At 39.8% G+C, this 21586-nt stretch overlaps 1 protein-coding gene across 2 annotated transcripts in view; it reads left to right on the forward strand.

Annotated features, from left to right (window-relative positions):
* AQR (aquarius intron-binding spliceosomal factor) overlaps window positions 1-21586 on the forward strand; it is a 91231-nt gene that overhangs the window by 51488 nt on the left and 18157 nt on the right. For both annotated transcript variants that reach the window (XM_070425416.1, XM_070425426.1), the window contains 8 exons: window positions 112-353; window positions 3129-3275; window positions 4052-4121; window positions 6058-6168; window positions 9642-9751; window positions 12223-12358; window positions 14200-14409; window positions 15486-15623. In XM_070425416.1, the coding sequence (XP_070281517.1) occupies window positions 112-353; window positions 3129-3275; window positions 4052-4121; window positions 6058-6168; window positions 9642-9751; window positions 12223-12358; window positions 14200-14409; window positions 15486-15623 (1164 nt within the window). The remainder of the gene's footprint in view (window positions 1-111; window positions 354-3128; window positions 3276-4051; window positions 4122-6057; window positions 6169-9641; window positions 9752-12222; window positions 12359-14199; window positions 14410-15485; window positions 15624-21586) is intronic.

The following is a 21586-nucleotide window of genomic DNA, read 5'->3' on the forward strand; positions in this document are numbered from 1 at the left end:
CCCTGAAACAGTCGGGAATTCTGGATTAGTGCAGCCAGCTCTGCATTCCACTCAAGTGCACATGTTTGGGATGTCTTCTTGATACGGTCTTTTTTTGTTCTTTACTGGCAGGCTGTGCTGGAGACTATTCGGAACCTGATGAACACTGACTGTGTGGTACCTGCCTGGCTGCATGACATCATTTTAGGTTACGGGGATCCAAGCAGTGCACATTATTCAAAAATGCCCAATCAGATTGCCACCCTGGATTTCAACGACACATTTCTCTCCATTGAGCATTTGAAAACCAGCTTCCCTGGTCATAATGTTAAAGTAACTGTGGATGACCCAGCTCTACAGATACCCCCTTTCAGGTAAAGTCTGAACTGTCCTCCTTCAGACTTTCTGTGGTCAGTCTAGTTGGGCCATTAGGACTGTAGCTAAAGTAAGTTTTGAGCATTGAGTCTGGATCTTGTTTGGGCAATCTGTACCTTCATCGTATACTCACTGGGGTGAATTTATTTTATTTGACTGACTAGTTCTAATTATTTGTGTAGTAGTTATTTTGAGACCACAGTCAGAGTAGCTTTGTGTCTTATAAGGGATCAGTAAATGCTTGTCTGAAGAGTACTACATAAATATATTTATAGCATTGCACTGAAGAAATATGTGTGCATATTATGTACTAGAGGCCCAGTGCACAAAATTCGTGCACGAGGGGTGGGGGGCTGTCCCTCAGCCCAGCCTGCACCCTCTCCAATCTGGGACCCCTTGGGGGATGTCCGACTGCTGGTTTAGGCCTGATCCGGCAGGGGCTGATTGGAGGGATCAGGCCTAAACCAGCAGTTGGACATCCCTTTCACAATCCGGGACTGCTGGATCCTAACCACTCGCCTGTCTGATTGCCCCTAACCACTCTGCCTGCCAGCCTGATAGCCCCCTAACCCCTCCCTGGCCAGCCTGATTGATGCCTAACTGCTCCCCTGCGGGCATGTTCGTCCCCAACTGCCCTCCCCTGCTAACCCGATTGCCCCCAATTGCCTTCCCCTGTGGGGCTGAGGGGACTGGAGGACTGAGACTGGATGAGGCAGGGCTGAGTGGACTGTGCTCCACCATCTTTGTGAGGGCATGGCAGTCAATTAGCATATTCCCTCTTTATTAGATAGGAAAGTCTGGTATACTTCCTAATTAATACACATAGCCCATGTGAATTTGAACTTTCTTTTGTTTTTTGTTTAGTTTTTTAAATTCTTTTATTTTTAACTTTCCTTGCTTTCACAAGTTTTAAATATTTGCAATATAGTTATATTTAATGTAAAAGGAGTTTTGGTTATAAAATTTGAGTAGAAATAGGACAAAGTACCTGAAGCACCGACCGCTGTTCCTAGAGTTCCATCACACAGGTAGTGACAAAGCACTTTGTGTACCTTGGGTGATAAGAGAGCGCCTGCTTCCTCAGCTGGAAATTACTACATACAATTTTAGTTGTTAAATATAAATGTAACTAGTGGCCTGGTGCAGAAAATCCGTGCACTGGGGGGTTGCGGTGGCGGTGGCGCGGCGTGGGCAGGTGTGTCCCTCAGCCCAGCCTGCACCCTCTCCAATCTGGTATCCCTCTCACAATCCGGGACCACTGGCTCCTAACTGCTCACCTGCCGTCCCGCCTGATCGCCCCTAACCACTCTGCCTGCTCACCCCCAACTGCCCCCCCAGCCAGCCTTCTTGCTCCCAACTGTCCCCCCTTGCTAGCCTGTTCACCCCCAACTGCCCCCCACTGCTGGCCTGCTTGCCCCCAACTGCCACCCCCCTGCTGCCAGCCTGATCACCCCCAATTGCCCTCCCCTTCTGGCCTGATTGCCCCTAACCGCCTCTGCCACGGCCCCGCCATCATGGCTTTGTCCGGAGGGACGTCTGGAAGATCTCCCAGTCTAATTAGCATATTACCCTTTTATTAGTATAAATAACCCTATGTATTAAAAACATGAATCCTTATAACACCTAAATGTAATCTTCCTCTAAACTTTCCAAATCCTATTAATGGCAAAATCATTCTTCTAGTTACTCTGCCTTGAAATCTTGGCATTATTTTTGAAAATTTTTTACTCCTCTAATTCCTGCTGTGCCTTATCGATTCTGCCTTCAGGATACTGTTATGTGTCACTCCTGACCACAGCCTCTCTAGGCCCTAAACACTTCAGTCTTTGGTGGCAGTGTCTTTCCTGCCTTTGTCTCCTCACTGTCCCTGTTACATGCTTTACTGCTAGAGTCATCCCTCTCCCTAACTGAGAAACTGAATTTTCCTGTTGCTTATGAACCTCTTAGCCTCTTTGTTTCTTAGCACATGGGGGTGGGTATTGTCTGTCCTTTCAGAATGGGAAGAAAGACTGGAAAAAGTGCACACAGAATTAATGTTTTATTTTAACTTTAGTTTTTTCATTCACTTCCCCAGGTACCTGTGGGGAGTTGCCTCCTAGGGCAGTGGTCGGCAAACTGCAGCTCACGAGCCACATGCGGCTCTTTGGCCCCTTGAGTGTGGCTCTTCCACAAAATATCGACTTCTGTGCATGAGCCACAAAGTTCCAATTGCACTGTACATGTGTGCCCACACGTGGTATTTTGTGGAAGAGCCACACTCAAGGGGCCAAAGAGCCGCATGCGGCTCGCTAGCCGCAGTTTGCCGACCACTGTCCTAGGGTATCCCTGACCCTGGGCTAAGAACTTCTGCCTTAAAGCCTTGGTATTCCAAAGGTGCCTTAAATTGTGTCCCGCACTCCAGCAAAGCTGCTGGTGCTTCTTTCTTCCCAGAGTGTCTTCCCTCCCATGCTTACATGTCTGAATTCTTCGAAACTCATCTTAGATGCCAGGAAGTCTTTTCTAATTAAATCAAGGACAGCGTGTGTAGCACTTTACATGTGACTTTAAGTATATGTTTCTTTTTTTATTTTCCTTAATTGGATGACTTTTTCTAATCTGAGCACCTTTAACACATTTTAGTGCTTTTAATTCTGCTTTTCTTCAACATTTATGTACAGATAGTGAGAGCCTTTAGATCATAAATCTTTCTTACTGATCTGATTATTCTTTACACAATTTATGCACAATGATAAACATTGTTAATTGTAAAACTAAACAGAAGTTTGGTCTTATAGGATAACTTTTCCAGTAAGAAGTGGAAAAGGGAAGAAAAGGAAAGACGTGGATGGGGAAGATGAAGACACTGAAGAGGCCAAGACCTTAATTGTTGAACCTCATGTTATTCCTAATCGGGGTCCTTACCCTTACAACCAACCCAAGCGGTAATTTTACTATCTGGGCAAATTGTAATAATTAATAATAGCTTGCTATTTCAAAGGGATTTGTAATATTTTTTATTATTTTCTGATTCTTTAAAAATCCCAGGAAATTCTGTTGCTATACCCTTTCCTTCTAGTCTATCAACTAGCTGAATAGTTCAGACATTTTTGGCCATTCTGTAGTCATATTTCAGAAAGAAACATTTTCAGATACTATGAGAAATGAACGTTAGAGGGCTACCTTAAATTGAGCACAGGGTTCTTACTTTATAACTATGTTACTTTTAACAGCTGCTCGTTGCGTGTGTGCCATAACTAATACAGTGGCAGGACATTTGGTATTAGATTGTGAACTAGAACTTGGACACTTCAGATGAGGTTTGGAATGGGCTAAATATATTGAAAAATAACTGTAGTCTTCTCCGTCCACAAGTTTCATTCAGTTTTAATTGATCTGTGGAAGGGCAGGGGTGCAGAGAGTCATTCAGAAGAGATTGTTCAGTCATATAAGATGTAAGTTCTAGAGACCTGCTGTACCACATTGGGCTCATAGTTAACAGTGCTGTACTGCACACTTAAATGTTGTGAAGAGGGCAGATTTCTTATTATGTAGTTTTACCACACATACACAAAGGGCCAGCCTGAGGGGGAGAAGAGACTGGGAGAACAAGAACAGATGCAGAGCAGATGTTTATAACTCTGGTCACTGTTGTCTAAATTTTTACTGAATGTCATTCATCTGTGTTTTCATCCAACTTTTTATCTACTCTAATTTGCAGTAATACAATTCAGTTCACTCATACACAGATAGAGGCCATCCGTGCTGGAATGCAGCCTGGGCTAACTATGGTAAGAGCATTATTGTTACACATGTTTTTACATGGATTCAGACTAGAAGTGAGCTTCGGATTTTTATAGTGTGTTCTATTTGAAGCACAAAAGCCAAACTGAATTAAATGTTTCTAAGTGCTTGTGACATCTTACGCATATGGAGATCTTGCTACTCATTTCAGTGTTCATAAATAAAGTTTTATTAGACCATCGCTATGTCCATTTGTTTATGTGTTGTCTGTGGCCACTCTTGTGTTACATCAGCAGAGGTTAAATGCTTACAGCAGAGATCATCTGGGCCACAAAGCCTAAAATGTTAACTTGCTAGCCCTTAACAGAAAGGTCTGCTAACAATTGATTTAGACATGTGTTTAATTTCCAAGTTTTTAGAGATTTTCTCTTATCCAGTTACTGATTTCCAATCTAAATCCATTATGGTCAGAGAACATACTTAATATGATTCCAGTTTTTTGGTTTTTTTATTTTGTTAAGGTTTGTTTTGTGACCCAGGATGTGATCTATCTTGGAGGATATTCCATATGAGCTTGAAAAGAATGTGTATTCTGTGGTTTGGGGGGTGGAAGAGTGTCCTATGTATGCCAATCAGATGAATTCGGTTGATAGTATTGTTCAGTACTTCTCAATCCTTGCTTATATTCAGTTGAGTACTGAGAGAGAATTGAAGTCTCCTACTGCAATTCTGTTTCTCCTTTTCAGTTCTGTCAGTTTTTGCTTTACAAATTTTACAGCTTTATGATATGTATACACACATTGTTATGTCTTCTTGGTGAAGTAATGTCTCTCTTCATCACTGGTAATTTTCTTTGCTCAAAAGTCTGCTTTGATATTAATGTAGCCACTGCAGCTTTCCTTTGAATAGTGTTTATGTGATATATCTTTTCCCATCATTTTACTTCTAAACTACCTATTGTATTGGAAGTGAGTTTCTTGTAGACAGTATATAATTGGGGCATGTTGTTTTATGAATTCTGTCAGTCTCTGTCTTTTAATTGGTGTGTTTAGACCCCAGGTAATGTATTTACTGATGTGTCTGGATTTAGGTCTGCCATTTTATTTATGTTTGTTCCCTTTGTTTTGTGTTGCTGCTTTTCCTTTCCTGCATTCTTAAGAGTTATTTGTGTAGTTTTAGTTCCATGTTTTTATTGATTTATTTTGTTCATTTGTTATACCTTGTATAATTTTTCTTAATGGCTGCTCTAGAGAATTACAATATACATACAACTCTTCACAATCTACTCAATCCTTTATTTAAGAGTGGGCCTGCTAGCAAAGAATTATCATTGGTTTCTTCATGTGAGAATGTCTCTAATTCACCTTAACTCTTTAAAGATATTTTCACTGGATATAAAATTCTGCTTTGATAGGTCTTTGCTTTCAGCACTTTAAAAATGTTATTCTACATCCTTCTGACTTCCATTGTTTCTGATAAGAAATACATAATTATTTGAAACATCCTTTTGCTATGTAATGTATCATTTTTTTTCTAGTTGCTTTTAATAATTTGTCTTTAGTTTTCAAATATCAAATTATAGTGTGTCTGGGCATAGATTTCTGTGGGATTATTCTGTTAGGGGTTTGCAGAGCTTGATACTGTGGATTTTTATGTCTCTTGCCAATTTGGGAAATTTTCAGCCGTTATTTCTTCAAACACATTTTCTATACTGTATAGTTTTCCTCTTTCTCTAGGACTTCAGTGATATGAATGCTAGACCTTTTAATATTACAGATTCATGAGGCTCTGGCTATGACTTGTTTTACCCCGTCTTTCCTGTTTGTTGTTTAGATTAGGTGACTTCTATTGATCCGTCTGGAAATTCATAGACTCTATCCTGTCCGTTAAGCTATTAAACTCATTCAATGGATTTTTAAACATTTTATCTTTCAGTTTTAGAATTCCATTTAGTAGTTTGCTATGTGTTTATCTCTTTTTTAGGTTGTGGGCCCACCGGGTACAGGAAAAACAGATGTGGCGGTTCAGATCATATCCAATATATACCACAATTTCCCAGAGCAGAGAACTCTGATTGTTACTCATTCCAATCAGGTAAGAGAGAGAGGAAGAGAGGAAGGGTCGGGGGGGGGGGGGGGGTTGGGGGGAGGAGAGAAGGAAGGGAGAGAACACAAGTGCACACACACATGTACACATAAATGTATAGAGTGGACCTTGGGGAGGTAAAGAAGGAGCAGGAATGCATGGAAGCACAATGGAGATTTCTGCTTACCTGATCATAGGTAAACAGAATACCAGGAAAGACTGTATTGAAGAAAATATAAAAACAACCTTTTATTTCTAATTGAGGGGGGTGTCAGACTGTGGAAAAGCTAAGCAGAATATTTAGATACGTAGTCAAATATTTGGATTAAATGAAATTAAATTGCTCCCCCCTCATCTTATGTGCTGAGCTAGAGCTTTTACTTTGAAGCATTAGTAGCATTTTTTCTGCTAGTAGAACAAATATTCCTAAAAGACTGAATCTAAACTGTATTACTGGATTGAATTTTAAATCTTTATGAAGTATACATATGAATGTATTACATGGAAGGACTATTTTAGATTGCAGGTTCAATACATAAGGCTTTATAAACAGCTAAAACAAAAAAAAACACAAATTCCTTTCTTGTAAATAATGGTTGAAAAATTATTTTTATGTCTACCTGTGTGATGTGATAGCTGTCACTCATAGAAAGGAAGGAAAACAAGTAACATTTGTTAGTTCTCAAGTAGAATGTGAAAGGCAGCTTTCAGAACATTCAGCATGTTATGAAACTTGCATGGTAGTCTTAACCTCCGAAGGTACTTATTTTCTCTGAATACATATTAATAATGGTGACTTGAGTTGACCAGTTCTGCAAAGAGTTGGTCTACAAAGAAGTACGGGGTTTTTAGAATGCTCATGTCATTTATTCTGTTTTTCATCAACTTTTAATTAACAGGTTTTAAAAAAAATACTATTGTGTTCATTCATATCATGTTTTTATATCTTTGAAGTTTATAGTAATGGTGGCATGATGTACTAAAATTGTGCCGTGAAGAGGGTTGATTGAAATTTTACCTTGATAAAAAAAAAAAACACGTGTAGACTTATTTTTCTTCTATTTAATAAAATTTAGTCTGTGATAATTTTTCTATTTGCAAATTCTTAGAGTGAACAAAGAATAATACGTGCATTTAAAAAAATATTTTTGTATTGATTTTAGAGAGAGAGCGGGAGAGATAGAAACATCGATGAGAGAGAAACATCAATATCAGTCAGCTGCCTCTTGCACGCCCCCTATTGGGGATTGAGCCTGCAACCCAGGCATGTGCCCAGACTAGGAATCAAACCAGTGACCTCTTGGTGCATGGGTTGACGCTCAATCACTGAGCCACACTGGCTGGGCGATTCATGTATCTATACCAGTGATGGCAAACCTATGACACGTATGTCAGAGGTGACACGCGAAACTCATTTTTTTGGTTGACTTTTCTTTGTTAAATGGCATTTAGATATGTAAAATAAATATCAAAAATATAAATCTTTGTTTTACTATGGTTGCAAATATCAAAAAATTTCTATATGTGACACAGCACCAGAGTTAAGTTAGGATTTTTCAAAATGCTGACACGCAGAGCTCAAAAGGTTCGCCATCACTGATCTATACTAATAAAAGGGTAATATGCTAATTAGACCAGACATCTTCCGGATGTCCTTCTGGACAAAGCCACGGTGGCGGGGGCTGAAGCAGAGGTGGTTAGGGGCGATCAGGCAGGCAGGCAGAGTGGTTCGGGGTGATCAGGTAGGCAGACCAGCGGTTAGGGTCAATCAGTTAGGCAGGCAGAGTGGTTAGGGGCGATCAGGTAGGCAGACCAGCATTTAAGGGTGATCAGGCAGGCAGGCCAGTGGTTAGGAGCAATAAGGTAGGCAGACAGCCCTTTGCTGGGCTGGCCCCGCCCCCAAGCAAGCAGTTAGGGGCCATCAGTCAGGCAGAGTGGTTAGGGTTGATCAGGTAGGCAGGCAAGTGATTAGGGGCGATCAGACAGGCAGGCAGAGAGGTTAGGGGCAATAAGAGGGGCTAGGGCAATCAGGCAGGCAGGCAGGTGAGCGGTTAGGAGCCAGCAGTCCCGGATTGCAAAAGGGTGCAGGCCAGGCTGAGGGACCCCCTCCCCGCACTTGCACAAATTTCATGCTGCACCGGGCCTCTAGTTTTTAAATAAATCTTGTCATAATTTGATAATGACTTTCTATGGTGTCCTTTATTAATGATTGATTTGAATAGCACAATTATAGAGAGGATTATTTTACAAAAATAGTCAAAGACTTATTGTTTCCTAAGGGCCATTTTTGATCCTTAGATCATCAAATCATCCTTATTGATGTCTATCAAATTGTTGATTTTTTCACAACTATTCTGTTTGCCAGATCTCTATGTGCATATATAACTCAAGCAATTCTCTAACATCACTCTAATTCACAATGAAATCTTGCAAGTTTTTCTAAGATTTCAGTGGGAGTATTTTTGCCATCTAAATCTATGTTGTTCCTGAGTTTAGATAGCGAAGGTTTGAATAGTGAGTAATGTGATGTGGTCTGATCAGTTGGGCCTCCAACTTTTGGCTGAAAAATATTAAGATTTTGGATAGTTGGGAGTTTTTCTAAAAATTATGTTTATCTCCTTAATTTTTGAACTTTAATTGGTAGAATTTTGATAGCAAAGGATACTTATATTATATAACCTGGATATTGATGAGATTGGATGTTCATTTGATGGGCAGGCAGGGTTATATTGATGGTATATTAGGAGAGATATTTGAGTGAGGGCTAATTTTTAAATGATGTTTTTATTAGTGTATCTTCCCATACTATGAACCTTCCCCATTTTGAAAAACCTTGTAACTGCATATGTGTAGATAATAAATACTAGGATTTGAGGGGACCCTAAATAAGAACATTTAGTAGGTAGAAAGGAGTGGCTTCTGGGTGGCTTTCATCAGAAGAGTTGGCTATAAATGAGTGCGCATTGTGCATAGAGATCTTTAGACTTCCAGCCCAAGATTTGAATGATGCACTTTACTTTTCACACTGTGGTCCTCTCGGTGCATTCTACCTACACCCTCAACTCCTGAGAGTCCTTCTCCAACCAAAAAGACTTCCCAGTTCTCTGCAATCCATGGAAATCTTGTTGAGTGAAATAAAACCTGGTGTGGTTATTCATCATTTTAGTAATTGTTATTACTTGGGAGAAATAGAAACTGAGCCCAAATCTTTTTCTTTTCATAAATTAGAAGCAGAGATTTAGTGATTAGATGATTTTTATGGTTTCCAGTTATTTATTTGGCCTAGTATACTTAGGCAGAAATATCAGAATTCAGTAATTGTAAATGGACAAATATAAGATGTTTCCTTTTTTGTTTTGATCTGATTCATATCTAACTGAGCAATGCTTCTTCTCTTCTGTCCTTCTAAATGTTGGTTGTTACTTTTAAGGGATTGCTGATTCTTTAAAACTCACCATCATCCTTCTGGTTTTATTCTCTAGGCCCTGAACCAGTTGTTTGAGAAAATCATGGCTTTAGACATTGATGAGCGCCACCTCCTGCGTCTTGGTCATGGAGAAGAAGAGCTGGAGACAGAGAAAGATTTCAGCAGGTGAGCAAATGGGGATGAGTTTTGAAATGGTATACAAAGAATCTTTCACATTCTCCTTTGTGTATGTCTAAGGCAGGGGTCCTCAAAGTACGGCCCGAGGGCCACGTGCAAATACAAATATTGTATTTGTTCCCGTTTTGTTTTTTTACTTCAAAATAAGATATGTGCAGTGTGCATAGGAATTTGTTTATAGTTGTTTTTTTTTTAAACTATAGTCCGGCCCTCCAACAGTCTGAGGGACAGTGAACTGGCCCCCTGTTTAAAAAGTTTGAGGACCCCTGGTCTAAGGCATCAACTAGGAAGTTGATTCATTTAATGAAATGCAATTGAAGATTAATGGCATTGTAAGCTTTGGAGTTGTAAATATTATTACAGGCTCTTAATGCCAGTTTAGCTAGGCTTTATGTTTAATATTGCATATTGTAGAGTGACTAAAATTTTATCACTCAAACTTCTTCTGCTGTTAGTATTTTGGGGGTTTTTTCTTCAAAGTTGCTTTATAATAACTCATTCATTTGTATTCAAATCCGTTTTTAAAGCATAGTTTTAGACAGAAGGCATAATTAACAGCTGCACATATTTAATACAGTCTTTGAGTATGAACATGACCTTAGACTATGGTCATAGACATCAAAAAAGCTAAAAGAGTGTTAAATTATTATGTTGCATCTACTTTGAGTTCTTGCTTTACAGAGCTTACCAAACATTTATTAGCTTCTAAAAAGTTAGAGGGGGAGGGGGAAAATAAATCAGAGAGCAAAGAACAGCACACATTAAGTTATTTGGGGTTTTAATTATTAATTTTGGATCAGCCAATGATATTTCTCTGAATTCTTCCCATGAGTATTTCCTCATATTAAACCTAACTTACTAGAGGGCTAGAGTCTAAAATCGAATACCCCCAAACTCAGCAAACATACAGATACTGATGGAATGCTAAATATTATACTTATAATTGTATTGCAGTGGAATTTATAGTTTTTAAAGAATGTTATAACAGAGCAGAAGTAGGATTTTGAAAATGGTTTTAGGTACTACTTACTGAGTTTCTAGACAGAAAAATACTTTTGCTTTCTGATACACAGACCAAGCCCCAGGTCTCGTTAAGTGTGTGCTTGATCAATTGGGCATATTCTTTCATTTCTGTCCCTTTGTTGTAACTAAAAAGAAAAATAGTGAATATTGTTTCATAATAAAAGTGATATCATTTTTCATAAAGAAAAATGTTAACTCTAATGAGACAGTACAGATGGAGTGATCATCCATAATTTTACTAATCCAAAACAAGTGTTTGATAGTCTTTTTTTTAATAATCAGCTATAATCTTACTATTAATAATTTTACAATTGCCTTTTTAAGTTAATAGTTTTAAATAATAGTTTTAGATTTACAGAGTAATTAAACAAATATCACATAGGATTCTATTATATATTGCTTTTTAAATTTAACATTATAGTACAAGATTTGGCATTTTATTACAAACTCTTTATAAGCATTCTCATTTTTTTTCTCATTACCAACGTGTGCATTGTAGGAAACATTTTAAACTATAGATAAGCACATAGAAAAAAAAATTACCTGCTATGATGTTTATATCCTTCTAAGTTGGAAAATTCTTAAAAATATAGACCGTGTCTTATCCCTTTTGTATTCTTGATCATTGCTTGCTGCCTCAGAGGTAAACTGAACTCTGGAGCAGCCAGGAACATGATTTCTTCCTTTGTCAAATCTTTAAACATGAGAACTTCAGTGTTTAAAAGCTGTTTTGATCTTTATTAGTAAAAGGTCATAGGGGGCATTTTGTTATAGTGGAAAGAGTATGTATATAGCCTTTGGAATGCAATTCTGGTGCCGCTACTTTTTTTTCTTAACTATATATCTCTCTTCAAATTTCATATATACTGTCCAAATTTTAGGTTTCTTACTCATTCAGCAAATGCTTGTGAACCTACTAGGTTCAGGTGCCAAACCACATGCTGGGATGACAGAAAGAAAAATGCATTACATTTCAAAGCCTTTAGAACAAAGCTATATTTGTGATGGTATAAAACAGTGCTATTCAAAGCAGTCAGTGGGTAAACTGTATGTTCTTGGTCTGATGAGATGAACTGGCACCAGAATGCTCTGTACTGTTTGCTTCTTTGTGAAGAACTTGTTATGGGGAAAAAAAAAATTGATAGCTGAACTTAAATGGTGTATTTAGTGATGTCTGATTTTTCTTCCTCACAGACTACTAACACATTTGTAGGTATGCTCTGATCCATAGGGTGCACTTTAAGTAACTTTGGTGTAAAATGATCCAAGAACTACTACTTATAGTAAAATATAAACTATGTTTTCTGTTTTGTTTTGTTATTTAATTTGGCCATTTATAGCTTCTGATATGATTTTTCTTGAATATTTTGCTGACAGTTTCCTTTCAAATCTCTTCCTTACATAATTTTGCCTTTTTGCTTAATTGTAATTTCTAGGTATGGAAGAGTTAATTATGTCCTGGCTCGAAGAATAGAACTTTTAGAAGAAGTCAAACGATTGCAAAAAAGCCTAGGGGTTCCAGGGGATGCTTCATATACTTGTGAAACTGCAGGCTATTTCTTCTTATATCAGGTAGGAAGTTAAGAGTTTTTAAATCATACTTCACTTGTATGGTCTTCAGATGGAAACTGAAATGGGTTTTTTGAGATCTTTTTTGAAAGCTTTTTTTTTTTTTTTCAGGGAGTATTTTGAAATACATGCTATTGCCATAGCAATATTGTGAATGTTAAATGTTTGTTTTCTCTATAATCTTCAATTTTCTTTGCAAACTTTGTTTGATGATGCTTTCAATGAAAGGCCAGTGTTGGTACTTTAAAATTTTTTCTTTCTTCGTTTTTGCTATGAAAAAGTTTCTAGTTATTCTCTTTTTTTTTTTTCATTAGTATAAATAACTAAATATCCCAGCTACCTAATGGTAACAAAGTGCAGTTTTGTAACTTACTTTTACTATGACTATTAATCAAGTAATAAAGAAAAACAATCTCCTTTTAAATTTTCAGAAATAAGTTATGTTTTAGAATTAATTTTATTAAATACACAGAAGTTTAAGTTAAAAATTCTTTTGACTTCAATTTAGATGTGTGCTCTTTTGCTTTTGTGAGGTTAGTTCTTTGGGTATGAAGCCAATGAGAAACAAAGGCAAATAAAATGAATACAAATGAACTTCAATAGCCAGTTGGTTTCCTAGTAATTTTAAATGGAATAAAGCTTAATCAAATAATGAAGACTTTGTGTAACTTTGTTCTCTTTATACTAATGCTATTTGTATATTTTAGGTATAATTGTAACAATGACATTTTAAGATGTATATGAAAGAATGGGCTTGTGCTCATTATAATTGGATACACAAACCACTTATAATGATGTATAAAGTTGTATATGAAAGAATGGGTTTGTGCTCATTTTAAGTGGATACACAAACCACATGAGCCCATTTAACATGAACATATTTCATGTTTTCTTATGAAACAGGAGAGATATGCATCCTCCTGCAAAGTAGTCTGCATTAGACTCAGACTGTTTAGAAGTTTGAAGAATGGAGTACAGATCATGCTTAAATGCATATTTGGCACAAAATGAAAATCACTAGGCTATCAGTCAAAACGACGTGTTTTTTAATTTAATTTTTAAAAAATTTTCAACATGTAAGAATCACATGAGGAAAGTTGTTTGAGAGGAAATTCTCAAGCTCTGTCCCCAGAGAGTCTCTTTCAATATAGGGTGGCATCTAGGGATGTACATTGTTATTTAGCTTCTCAGATATTCTGCCTAAGGACCACACTTTGAGAAAAACTGGGAGTGTAATGGGAAAAGACCTGGGAGAAGCACAGAAATTGAGATGAATTAAGTAGGAACTTTGAGGTAGAGGCATAGTTAACATTATGCCAGGGTACAATTGACCTCTTATCACAGAAGTCATAGAATGAGCTTTCAAATGTATACTCAGCTTAACCAGAGTTCTTTATAAATGTACTAAAGAGAATTGGAAAAATTATAAAGGTCTGGGAGAAGGGTTAAGTGCCAAATTGATTTAAAAACTGCTAAAGCTGAACTTAACGTGTGGAGAGAAACTGAGATTAAAAAACATAAGGAATTTCATTAAGCCTTTTGCATAAATGGAGAATCTGAAATGTTTGAGGTAAAGTCTCATGAGATGACCCAGAAGTATTTTCCCCTTTGTACATTTTTTATTAAAGAACCTTTTTTTCTATAATCTTAAAGATAAAGTTATTTTGGTAAAAGAAGGGCAGTCTAGTCCATCAGTGACTTTAGTAAGAAATAGTTATTTTGGGTTAAAGATTGCCTTTCTTACCCTTTACCTAGCAGACCTTATTTTTACAAAATTTCTCTTTTATCATTTAAAACATAATTAGCTGGCAAGTTTAACCTCAAGTCCTCTTTTTTTTAAATAGGTAATGTCTCGCTGGGAAGAATATATCAGCAAAGTGAAAAATAAAGGTAACACATCGCCAGATGTCACGGAAGTCTCCACTTTCTTCCCTTTTCATGAATACTTTGCAAATGCTCCTCAACCCATTTTTAAAGGTCGATCTTATGAAGAAGACATGGAAATTGCTGAAGGATGTTTCAGGCATATTAAGAAAATCTTCACTCAGCTTGAGGTAAGGATTCTCAAGTTTTTCTAACTTTCCTTTAAAGGTTTTAAGTTTAGATGTTGGTTTTGTTTTGTTTTTTATGTGAAGTAAATGAAATATTCAAATCTGACAAACCAGATTATTACTTTTAAGTGAGCTTATTGCAGATATTTATAGTTCTAGTTCAAGAAATAAGTAAAATTTAGTATGAATTGAATGCCCATTATTCTGGCTTTTCTGGTGTCAAAGTCTTAATATTTGAGAAAGGGATGCTTGCATCAGGAGATTGAACAGTGGTTCTTTGAGTTGGAATCTGAGACTGCCACGTGGGCATTCTTAGTTCTTCATGCCTCTTCTTCAGTAGGCAAGTGAGGTTGCTGGTTAGCCAGGATGGTTGATCCTGACTAGTGAGGTGAAATAAGAATCACCACTATACAAAGAATATGTTTGAAGAAGAATGTGTTTGGAACCCAGGGACCCGCTTCATTGCTTTTCTGCTCTTCTGTCACCTGTGTATTCAGTCCACTGCATTAAATTCACCTTTGTTATGAATACTTGAAATAGTTTCATTTTCCTGGAGGGACCTTGAGTAATATAAATATAGTGATAATTTATCTTTCATTCAGTATTCTTGGGGTTTTTTGTTTTAATCTCCACCCGAGGGTATGCTTAAAGAGAGGAAGGGGAAGAGAGAGAAAGAAAAGCAACATTGATGTGAGAAAAACCTTTATTGATTGCCTCCTGTAAGCGCCCAACCAGGGATCGAACCCGCACCCCTTTGGTGTATATGACAATGCTTCAACCAACTGAGCCACCCAGTGAGGACTAGTATTCTTGTTGATAATGCAAATGTTTTACCTTTTACAAAAACAGTCCAAATTGTAGCTTGACTATCAGCTATTATTTGAATTTAATTAGTACCTAATTAATAATGAAGAGAATTATGATTCTTAGGCCTGGTTTATGATATCTTTCTTAGGAATTAAGTCTGATTAACTGGATTGTATGGATGTTTGCATAAGCTGTGTTTATTTTCCTAAAATAGTTTCTCACTGTCCCTCCCCCCCCCACCCCCCCCCCCCCCCCCCCGCCCCCTTCTGTAGGAATTCAGGGCCTCTGAACTGCTTCGAAGTGGACTGGACAGATCTAAATACCTTTTGGTGAAAGAAGCCAAAATCATTGCCATGACCTGTACTCATGCTGCCTTAAAACGACATGATTTAGTCAAGTTAGGTTTCAAGGTAAAGAATTGTATTTTAGTTTGTTAATTCATCATTTGTTTAGCTGTTAGTTTGTTTTGTTTTTAATGTAGGCCATTTCCCTTGGAGATTCGCCTACCTCTTTTAGAAGTTTGCATTTATAATAACTTAAAAATGTCTCTAAAAAGTGATAACTTCCGATGTTTATATGATTAGTGAACTCTAAATGTAATTTTTCTAAATTAGTAATATATCCATATGATTGTCTAACCAAATTTTAATACCTACTAAGGTAGATTAATATATTTTCACTATGTGAAAAATATCTGAACAAAACTGAAAGCTCTAAAGATAACATTTGGTGATGTTTTTCACCTATTAAATAAACATCTATATGCTCACATTGTTCATGCTTTAAGCACACATTCAGTCCCAGTTATTTGTTCATTCAGTAAAGAAAAAGCCTTCCATGTGAGGACATGGAATATTTAAACTGTAAGGATGAGATATTAAATTACTTAATCACATGATAAAGACCAGAGAGCTAAAGCCTATGGTATAGCCTGTGGCTCAGTTAAAATGGAATGTAATAATTGAGCAAACAAATTTGAATTTGCAGACTGTGACTTTGCTAGTGATACTGATGTAGACTCTATTTCAATGCACATCATTTAACTTCCCTGAAACTGATTTATCTGTGCTTGTTTAAAATAGGGTTCCTTACTAGTTTGAATTCAGAATTTGCAAAGCATTTGTTGTTGATGAAAGTAACTGACAAATTTTTTAGTGTTATTCGTTCACTGAAAGATAGGTGTTAAGTAAATTGAAGGTGATAGAATTGTTGTTATCTCGGATAAAAGGTTTCTCAGCTGCAAGTAGGACAAATAATGTATTAAAAGGTAGTGTGAAGTTACCCTTTTGAAAATTATTAGTGAGACTTTTTCACCTAAATATTTTATTCTTGGGGCTGACATAAAATATACTTTGAGTTTTATATTAAATCATATCAGTTCAATAACAGGGGGAGATGATGCAGTTGTAATTAGGATGTTATGCTTGCATGCCGTTTTCCACATGCATATTCTAAAACACATTACTTGTAGCTTATCACATTTTCATTATTCATTTCTATACTTACATTGTGCTACACACCTAAAGATTGTTAGCATGAGTGCTGATAGTATCTCTTGGATTTTTTTATGTTTTTTAATTTTAACGTTTTATTTTTATCCAATTTATACATGTCTATCTGGTTTAAGAGCTTAAAAACCTTATAGATCTGCTTAAAATTTTAAAAAGGCAGTCCCCTATTTCTTGGGGGATTATCCCCAGTTATCCAATCTTTCAACTCTTTTAGCTTTTCCTTTGTTGTTTTAATCTATATCAATAAAGAATGTTTAATTTCCATGTTAGGCCTTATCTTTTGACTCTGTGCTGTCCCCAAGGAGACATGTGTGCACATTCCCAGTATAGTTATGTCATAATTTTGCTTTGTGATTAAAAATCTCCTTTTTAAAAAGCAGAATCTATAGATAAGTTTTTATAAGTTAAATTGCAGTACATTTTTAGATTTTTTCAGAAAGCAAGCTCCTTAAACTTTCTTTGAGCCTCTCCCATTCTTTTTTGCATAGTGTGAAAGTCCATGCAGGGACTTCTGTGAAAATGTGGCTTTTTGAACATCTCCCTTCTTCTAAGCTTCCACCCAGATTACCTAATTAATCATTGTAATAGGGAAGTTCAGTATCAGATAGATGTAGAGAAGATATCCAGCCACATGCCTAAACCTTTTTCAACAAGAAACAGTGCAGAATTGAACTTGAACGTCCATCCTATCCAGTGGAGATCCAGCTCAGCTACCAATCTTGGACAAATATCGATGCAAACATATTTTCATAAGCACTAGTGGGGTCCCTCAGCCTGGCTTGCAGAGATCAGTGGACCTCCGCACCACCGCAGCCCAGCCTTACCCGCCAGCTCGTCGGGCTCCAGCCAGTTTTTCACAATGATCCTGCACAACACGTAGTAGTGCACAAAGTGGCAGGTGGCTGGGGAGAAGCCCAGCCCCGGCTGGGCCCTGCACCGCTCCTGCTCATCCCGGCCCCACTGCACCTGCTGCCTCCATTTGCTGCTCAGGCACACAGGTGGAGTGTCTGCGGGAGAGGCTCCAGCAGCCATAACTACTCGCCAGCTGTGCCCGTCTGTCAGCTGAGCGGCACTCCCTCTGTGGGAGCGCACTAACCACCAGGGGGCAGCTCCTGCGTTGAATGTCTGCCCTCTGGTGGTCAGTGCACGTCATAGCTACTGGCCAGTTGTCCAGTCATCCAGACGCTTAGGCTTTTATATATATAAACTAGTGGCCCTGTGCATGAAATTCGTGCACGGGGGGTGGTGTTCATCAGCCTGGCCTGCACCCTCTCCAATCTGGGACCCCTGGGAGATTGTCCTACTGCCGGTTCACAGGGATCGGGCCTAAACTGGCAGTTGGACATCCCTCTCGCAATCTGGGACTGCTGGCTCCTAATCGCTCACCTGCCTGCTTGCCTGATTGCCCCTAACCACTCTGCCTGCCGGCCTGCTCGCCCCCAACTGCCACCCACCTCCAGCCTGCTTGCCCCCAAGTGCCCCCCCCCCCCGCCAGCCTGATCACCTCCAACTGCCCCCCGTGCCAGTGTGCTCGCCCCCAACTGGCCCCCCTGCCAGTCTGCTCGCTCCCACCTTCCCTCCCCACTGGCCTGCTCACCCCCAACTGCCCCCGCCTGCCAGCCTGATCACCCCCAACACCCCCCGCCCCCCGCCCCCCCCCCTCCCCACCGGCCTGATCACCCACAATTGCCGTCCCATCCTGGCCTGATCACCTACAACTGCCCTCCCCTCTTGGCCTCTAACCACCTCTACCTGAGCCCCGCCACCATGACTTTGTCCAGAAGAATGTCCGGAAGGTCTCCTGGAAGGTCTCCCATTTAATTAGCATATTACCCTTTTATTAGTATAGAGGCCTGGTGCATGGGTAGGGGCCAGCTGGTTTGCCCTGAAGGGTGTCCCGGATTGGGATGGAGGTTCTCTTGGGGTGTGGGGCGGCCTGGGCGAGGAGCCTGTGGTGGTTTGCAGGCTGGCCTCGCCCCCATGGGGTGAGGGTCCCCGCTTGGGGGGCGTGGCCAGCCTGGGTGAGGGGCTGATGGCTGTTTGCAGGCTGGCCATACCCCCTTCAGGGTGGGGGTTCTTGCTGGGGTGCCTGGCCAGTCTGGGTGAGGGGATGATAGCTGTTTGGAGGCTGTCCAGGCCCCCCAGTGGGGACTCTTACTCCATGGGGGTGTGGCCAGCTTGGGTGAGGGGCTGAGGGCCATTTTCAGGCTGGCCACGCCCCCCCGGAGACCCAGGCTCCCAGCCACTCCTTCAGCGGCGGCCAGGGTGGGCAGCAAGCTCGGCTTCCTCCGTTGCCTGTGGCAACCCAAGCCTCCAGCTCCGTGGCTGCCATCTTTGTTGGGTTAATTTGCATACTCGCCCTGATTGGCTGGTGGGTGTAGCGGAGGGATGGTCAATTTGCATGTTTCCCTTTTATTAGTGTAGATTAGTTTAAAAGGGGGGTGTTAATTAAGCATTAAGAATAAATATTATCCCCCTACCTTCCGTTTCCCTAGAAAACAAAATAAGAGAATATCTTAAAACAGAAAACAAAGGAACTCTAATATGTAGTTAGTGAGATTCTCAAAGACCGTGTTTTACCAATAAAACAAGGTATAAGATACACTATGTAGCAATCAGAATTAGGAGGGAAGTATAAAACATGTTGAGAATTGATCTAGAAGAGAATTAGGCAGATAAAAGAAGTAACCATCAAAGAAAGAATTAAATATTTTTATGTTGGAGAAAGACTTTTTTTTATTACTTTACATACTAGAGGCATGGTGCATGAAAATTGTGCACTGGCGGGGGAGGGGAGGGGTCCCTCAGCCCAGCCTGTGTCCTCTCGCAGTCCGGGAGCCTCAGGGGATGTCCAAGTGATGGCAGTCGGACATCAGAGGCAGGAGAGGCTCCCGCCACCACCGCTGCATTCGCCAGCAGCTCCCGCCACCACCGCTGCATTCGCCAGCCATGAGTCCGGCTTCTGGCTGAGCAGCGGCACACCCCCTGTGGGAGCGCACTGACCACCAGGGGGCAGCTCCTGCATTGAGCATCTGCCCTCTAGTGGTCAGTGCGCATCATAGCTACCTGTCGTTCCGCTATTCAGTTGATTTGCATATTAGCCTTTTATGAGCCTTGACTAGAGGCCTGGTGCACAAAAATGTGTGCACTTGCGGGGGGGGGTGTCCCCTCAGCCCGGCCTGCGCCCATTTGCAGTCCAGGTCCCCTTGGGGGATGTCCACCTGTCGACTTAGGTCCACTCCCTGGGGGATCAGGCCTAAGTTTGCAGTCAGACATCCTTCTGGCAGCCAGGGAGCCCTCGGGGGATGTCCGACTAAAGGCTTAGGCCCCCAAGGGCACTGTGATGAGGAAGCTGGGGTGACAGAGGAGCCATGCTGTCCCGCCCCACCGCCCTGGGTCAGGTCGCACACGGGACGCCCGCCGCCCCGGGTCTCAGAGAGCAGGCCCGGATGGCGGCAGGGCAGGCGGGATGGCACTGTCCCGCCCTGCCTGCCGTATGCAAATTAGCCGCCATCTTTGTTGGCTGTTAATTTGCATATCGTGCTGATTAGCCAATGGGAGGCGTAACGAAGGTACAGTCAATTACCGTGTTTGTCTATTATTAGATAGGATGATAGGATGAGCAGAACCTAACATATCTGGGTAAACTGGGTAGTGGGAGGATACAGGCATCGGACAAGTAAGTACGCAGAATTACAAATGTGGTGTGCTGTGTGCTGTGACACAAAGGAAAAGAATACTGTGAAACCATTTTAGATTGGGAGGTCAGAGGAGGCCTAGACACATTGGGGTTTAGCCTGATACTTTCAGAATGAGAAAGAGCCAAGCAGACAAAGTGAAGAGAGGATAGCATGAAGAGGACTAGAGGCAGGAATGATTTTGCCATTTCTGAGAAGATAAACTAGGTCAACATGGTTGAAGCATAATAATGAGGAGAAAGGTGACATATAAAGAACGAGAGGAAGGCAATGCCCTAAGTTAATTCATCTCTTGTACAACACATTATAATGGATTTTTTTCCCAAAGACAATGAAAGGTATGACACCAGGGAGGTGAAGTGATTTGATGACTGTTTTATCAGTGATGTAGGTGGTATAAGACAGGAGAGGAGTAAAGCGATTGCTTGCAGTAGTCAGAGTAGTGGCTTAGACTAGAGCAGTCGTGGGCAAACTACAGCCCGCGGGCCGGATCCGGCCCGTTTGAAATGAATAAAACTAAAAAAAAAAAGACCGTACCCTTTTATGTAATGATGTTTACTTTGAATTTATATTAGTTCACACAAACACTCCATGTTTTTGTTCCGGCCCTCCGGTCCAGTTTAAGAACCCATTGTGGCCCTCGAGTCAAAAAGTTTGCCCACCCCTGGACTAGAGTGATAGTGGTAGTAGAAATGGAGAAAAATAAATAGGTTCAAGAGGGAGTTTTTTAAGGTAAAATTGACATACTTTGTTGATATATTGAATGCCAGGGGCTGAATCAGAGATTGTTGAGTGCTGGTAGGATTCATAAGGAAAAAAACTCACCCCAAAATACTACCTATGATAAGAGTACTGGTGGATGAGAATTACAAATTAGTTGTTACAAAATAGTCATGGGGATATAAAGTACAGCATAGGAAATATAGTCAATAATATTGTAATAACTATGTATGGTGCCAGTTGGGTACTGGAACTGCCAAGGGCTAGCCACTATGCTGTACACCTAAAACTACTACAAAATAATATTGAATGTAAGTTTTTAAAAAAAAACATTAAAAAGAAGTACCAATGAAAGTGACCTCATATATAATCATAAGTTGATTTGCTTATGTAGAATTTAAAGAACTGAATTGATATTGTAGTCCAAGAAATGATATACAAGAT

The sequence above is a fragment of the Myotis yumanensis genome, unplaced genomic scaffold, assembly GCF_028538775.1.
Source record: "Myotis yumanensis isolate MYYU_CA2020_CCGP unplaced genomic scaffold, mMyoYum1.0.hap1 SCAF_1, whole genome shotgun sequence".
Taxonomy (NCBI): domain Eukaryota; kingdom Metazoa; phylum Chordata; class Mammalia; order Chiroptera; family Vespertilionidae; genus Myotis; species Myotis yumanensis.